The 6,233-nt window shown below is 43.3% G+C and overlaps 1 protein-coding gene across 1 annotated transcript in view; it reads right to left on the minus strand.

The window, feature by feature from the left end:
- LOC121288797 (inactive phospholipase D5-like) overlaps nt 1–4,454 on the minus strand; it is a 112,431-nt gene extending 107,977 nt beyond the window's left edge. Inside the window, exon 1 of the mRNA XM_041207528.1 lies at nt 4,278–4,454. Within this exon, the coding sequence (XP_041063462.1) occupies nt 4,278–4,454 (177 nt within the window). The remainder of the gene's footprint in view (nt 1–4,277) is intronic.
- Between the last annotated feature and the right edge of the window lie 1,779 nt (nt 4,455–6,233).

Here is a 6,233-nt window from a genome sequence, read left to right on the forward strand (position 1 = left end):
GTGACTACACTTCAAAAAAAGCTTCATTGACAGTAAAGCACTTTGTGCTGACAGTGGCCATGAAAAATGCTACATAAATGTAAGTTTTTTTCACATCAAACAACAAAGAGAATGACCTCTTGGATTTTTGCATTAGCATCAAGATAGAGACAATCCATTCAGCTGCCTCTGCTGCTTCTATCCTTTCCCTTTACCCACTAATCTGAATCTCTCCCCTGCCCACTAACACTAGCCTTCAGTCCCTATCTTCTTTCTAGTCTCTTTCACCTCTCTCTCTCTCACCTCCGTTCTCAGCTCATTTCATCTATTCCCTGCTCCCTCAAACCCATTCCCACTGACCTCCTGATCATCCAGCTTATCTTCTTCGCCCGCACGTGAGCTGTCACTGTAAATGGTTCCCTCTCCTCAGGTACTGTTCCCCTCCATTTCAAAAGCACAGCTGATACCTCTATGCTTAAAAAACAAACCTCTAGCAAACATCTCCAATCTATTTTTTCCCCCTTTCCAAAGACTTTGAACATACATACAAATTAGGAGCAGGAGTAGGAGTGGGCCATTCAGCCCCTCGAGCCTGGTCCTCCATTCAGTAAGGTCTTAGCTGATCTGATTGCAGCCTCAACTCCACATTCTGCCTACCCTCAATGACGTTAGATTCTTGACTAACAAGGAAGTCAATCTACCTCAGCCTTCAAAATATTCAATGACCCTGCCTCCACCACTTTCTGGGGGAAGAGCATTTCAAAGACTCAACCCTCAGAAAAAATTTCTCCTCATCTCCACCTTAAATGGGAGACTCCTTATTTTTAAACTGTGTCCCCTAGTTCTAAGCTCTCCCTGCCAAGTGCCCTCAGGATCTTACATGTTGCAGCAAGATCACCTCTCATTCTTCTAAACTCCAACGGACAGGCCCAACCTGTCCAACCTTTCCTCATAAGATAACCACCCCTGTCCCAGATATCAGTCAGGTGAACCTTCTCTCAATTGCTTCTACTGCATTTATGTCCTTTCTTAATAAGGAGACCAAAACTGTACACAGTACTCCAGACGTGATCTCACCAGCATCTGGTCAAACTGTAGCAAAACTTCCCTACTTTTATATTTCATTCCCCTCTCAATAAACAACATTCCATTTGCCTTCCTGATCACTTGCTGTACCTGCATACTAACTTTTTGTCATCATCTTCCAGGTGCATGCCTGTCTCTCCTGAAACATCCTGTATGAATCCCCTGTAACCAGTTTCCTTGCTTGCAATAGTACAAAATTGTCCTAACCAAAGTTACAAACAACATTTTCTATGACTATTACCATGTTATATTATCCCTCCTTGTCTTTCTCAACCCCTTTCCAACTTTTGACACAACTGACATTCAATGCATTTCTTTTGTATCCTGGTTCACTGGGACTCCCCTTGCTTGATTATACACTTGCCTACCTGATTGTAGCCAATGAGTGTTCAGCATTTGCAAGTTTTCCCATCACCTCAAGGCCAGCGAGGACATATTCTTGGTCCCTTCCTTTCTCATTTACATGCGCTCCCTTGGTGACATCATCTGCAAACACAGGGTCGACCTTCATGTTCACATTGATGACACCAAGTTCTACGTCTCCAGCATCTCTCCCTCAAACTCACCACTGCCTCTGTGCAGGGGTGCTCTTTATCCAATATTGTTTAGCTGGAGGAAACTGCTGCTCCAATGGGAAGACTGAAAAGATCAGAACAGATGGTGGTGAAGTGGTAATGCCACTGGACTAGTAAAACAGAGACCCAGGTAGAATGCTCTGGGAGCACAGGTTCAAGTCCCACCTCAGTAGCTGGTGGAATTTTAATTCAATTAATCAAATCTGGAATTAAAAGGTAGTCTCGGTGATGATGACCATGAAACTATTGTTTTAAAAAAAAAACAGCTGGTTCACTATTTCCATCGAGGGAAGGAAATGTGTTGCCCTCAAGGTCTGGCCTACATGTGACTTCAGACACACAGCAATGTGACTGAGTCTTAACTGCCCACAAGCCATTCAGTTCAAGGGCAATTAGGGATGGCCAACAAATGCTATCCTTGTCAGCGACACCCACATTCCAAGAAAGAATAAATAAAAATAATTTTCAGCCGCTGGCACAAATTTCAAGCCCTTGCCCATGACCCCACAAGACTGTTTCCAGTTCCATGGTTCCAACCTCATATCCTGCCCATAAAAAAGACCACCTGTTTCCAATCGTGTAACATCAAATACCTCTGCTCCTACTTCAGCCCATCTGCTTCCCAAACCCTCAACCTTGGCACCGCCATCGACAGACTTGACTATTCCAATACTCTTGTTGTCAGCATCCCAACCTTTGCCCTCAATGAACCAGCTCATCCAAAACTTTGCCGCCTCTTTCCTATCTCACATCAAGTCCCACTTACCCATCATCCTCAATCCTCCACCTGGTCCTCCAATGTCTCAAATTGAATATCTTTCATTCTTCTTTTTAAACCACTCAAAGGCCTTGCCTCTCCAAATCTGTAAACTCCTCCTACAAAACTCATCTAAACTCACCCTATTCCTCTGGACTTTTGCACATGCCCTCCCTTTGCTCCACCATTTGTGACCTTGCTTTCAACCACCTAAGCATTATGTTCAGAACCCCTCCGCCCTGAACACCTTCTTAAAACTCATCTCTTTGACCAAGCTTCTAATATCTCCTTTTGCTCAGTATTCATCTTTCCCCCTTTCAGCTCTGCAAAGTGCCTTAAAAATCTCCTTTTTACTTTAAAGAAGTAAGTTATTAATCAGAATTTTCATTTTATTTGCTTCCTTTCTATAGATGTCCTCTAGAGTTTCCAACTGTGATTAAAATTATTCCTGGGGATTATCACATGACTTGCCCCCATGCTCCAGCCATTAGTCAGCTAACACATCCATCCTTGTGACTTACTGGCTTCCTACACCAATTGGAAAGCAAAAAGACTCATTACCCAATTGGATGATGCTTGACTGTCAGCCAAATAGCTGTTGTGTTTTTCCATTTTCAATATTTTTATATCTGCTAAAGAGAAATGTTCAACTATCTTTTTTAGTGCCCTGATGATTTTTCTTCAAGGTTGCACACAGCAGCATCCTGGAGATTGATACTGAATTCCTGGATACCCCAAACCAATCCTGGAGAGTTGGCAAACCTAGTCTCCTCAGATGGGTGACCTTCACCAGAGCCCAGAGGACATTATTGACCAAAGTGTGACTCAGTCTCTGATTTTCATCCCTCTCTCTGGGAAATGAGTCCAGAAGCTCACTTAATATGATGGACAAGAGTGAGAACTACATGCATGAGGAAATCACAGGCAAGATCCCATGGTCCACCTGAATGGTATAGGATGTGTCGTGTAGAAAGCTGATGATTAGCTAAGAACAACAAACAGGATATTCACTTAATGCAACTGGACAGTATGGAGCAGCTACCTGGCTTGAAATTCACTGAGTTATAGCCCAGTGAATAGCCTGCCAATAGAATAAAATTTTGCTCTTGTGTATTGGAAAGAAGAGCTTGTACCTACCACATACTAATGTAATTAGTGGACGCTTCCATTCAAGTAAGTCACCAAATATGCCACTGATCAATATTTTTGTCCCAACATGGGTAAATTTAAATGCCACTCACTCCAACTCAGCATGAGGTAATATTACCAGGCTAAAAGTTCACTCCCATCAGTTTGTCTTCTGAACACCTACACCCCACCCCCAACTGCCTTCCCTCCCCTCACCCAAATAAAATCTGGTATCATCAACTACTGCACGTTTTCCCACTCATTCTAGGAATTTGCAGGGATTACATTGGTAAGGACTGCTGCTCTGTGTTAAAACAAGCCTCTGAACTGACTCTACCTGGGGAATTCCTCTTCACCTGACTTACATTTGCCACTTGGTGTTTTAAAAACACTTCAGTCTTCAACAGCAACCGGAAGTCTACTATTCCCTGGCTGCTTGCATAAGGCCACTGTTAAAAGTTCCATATCATAAGTAACTTTAGTTCAGGGGCTTTGAGCTATCCTGGATATATTTAGGCATAATTGCAAGTAAAAACAAAGAGAACCTGAAACTTTGCGGTCAGTAAAACACAGATTTCATTGTTATTATCATCTACTGTGCTTCCATACCATGCACAGAAATTTAATTATTTAAAGCATTTCAATTATTTATCAAATATTGCATGCTTCAATCCAATAGCCCCTCAACCCCCTTATATTACCTCTGCAAATCTCCCCTTTACCTTAAACCAAAAATAGGACAAATGGCTTACATGCTCGCTTTTCCCCCTGTTATTGAGATAGACTGAAACAGTATAATCCTTCTTCTTGGTAGCACTGTACAAGTTAGAAGCCCCTCGAGTAGGGTTCTGAGACGCCTCCTTCGGTCCTGTTTTTAATTTCAGCTGATCGTACGGTTCCTCTGGCAGTCGGTCGTGCTTAACTTCCATTTTTCAGAGAGAGAAAAAAAATAAATAAATCCCAATCAGTGATTTCTGAGCGTTCGCATTTGGGAACGGGGGAGGCGGCGGGACAGGACACTGGAAGTGTCTCGGCTGACAACTCAGGTACGCGTGGTGGTGGTGGTGGTGCTGCTGCTGCTGCAGCTCATGCCTGTTGAGGAGATGCAGCAACAGCAGCAGCACCGATCGAAGGGCTATGTACAGCTTAGTGGGAGGGGCACACGTTTTGTGTATGTGTGGCGCAGTGAGCTGCAGGAGAAGGGGGGGCGGGGGGTGGAATTTAATACAGCCACATTATCCAGGAACGGTGTGGTGAAATGAAGTGTCAAATGAGCAGCTCTCATCATGTTATTCGGTGCCAACTAGGATGTGCTTATGGCTAAGGTGGAATTCAGTTAAAAGCAACATCCTCACAGAGTTACTGGGTGATCAATTAAGGGACAACAATCAAAAGAAAATAAGTAAGGAGATTGACTGATTGTGATGCAGGCAAGCTCCAGAAATGTTAATAAAGAAGCAAGTTGAGGCCAAATGATCCTCTCACTTAGCAGCTGGCCGTTAAGTTCATGCTCTCTTTTGCCTCGACATAATATGTCACTGAAGTGCCAAGAGGAACATGATGTGGAATGCTACAGCCCAGACATAGGGCCGTAGTTGCTATGACACAACAGTGAAGAAACACTGGTACAAGGGGCACAGGCGAGCATATATCAACGCACACATTCTTACACTGTGGCATAACATTGCTTAAATAATTTTTATTTGGACTTCATAGGGGTATTTGGTGAAGTTTTAAAATCATTTTTAAAATCCTTTATTCTTTGCTCGTTTGGCAGAGAGTGTATGTAAACTCCCAATGCCACTTGTATATTTAACTATTGCCACAAATGACTAAAGCAGAAAATGCTGGCAATACTCAGCAGCTCAGGCAGCACCTGTGGAGAGAGAAACAAAGCGAATGTTTCAGGTTGATGACTTTTCAACTGTGCTTCACTCTTCACAGAAGCTGCCAGACCTGCTGCGTATTTCCAACATTTTCCTGCTTTTATTTCCAGCATCTTCAGTATTTTATTTTTGTATTAGTCACGGATGGCATCCTCTCCAACTGCATTATCTCTCCCCATCCTCCTCAACTTCCCTCAGTCTTTGGAATGATTGATCACACCATCCTCCTCCAACACCTCTGCCCTGTTACTTAGCTCAGTGAAACTGTCTTTATTTAGGTCTACTCATACCTATCCAATCATTGCCAGGACATCTCCAGCAATTGCTTCTTTTCCCTCCTTATCACCATGATATCTGGAGTACCCCAAGCACCTACCAATGGTCCCCTCCTCTTCTCATTTTCATGCAGGCCCTTGGCAAAGTCATCTTCACACTTGGGGTCAGCTTCCACATGTGCCCTGATGAAACCCAGCTTTAGCCCTTCACCACTTCCCTCGCTTGTGCTTCTCACCACTGCTTCCGTGGTGTCAGACTTCTTGTTTGGCATTCAACCTTCGATGAGGCACAAGTTCAAACTTTGTCACTGGCACCTCAGTTCCCCATTTTCAAACTATATTCCTCCTTGACTTGAAGCTAATTTAAAAAAGAATTATGTCCCTTGAGTGGGCACTATATTGCCTTGAGTGGACCATCGCAAAATTCCTGAACCTCCTCACCAACCTAGTCAACTAACATCAGGAACATAAATTGCTCCAGAAGTAATAATGAGCGATGGGCATTTCATCCCTTATGAAGTCAAACCTTAATGTCATTTGGAGACAT

Source organism: Carcharodon carcharias, chromosome 2 (genome assembly GCF_017639515.1).
Source record: "Carcharodon carcharias isolate sCarCar2 chromosome 2, sCarCar2.pri, whole genome shotgun sequence".
Lineage (NCBI taxonomy): Eukaryota > Metazoa > Chordata > Chondrichthyes > Lamniformes > Lamnidae > Carcharodon > Carcharodon carcharias.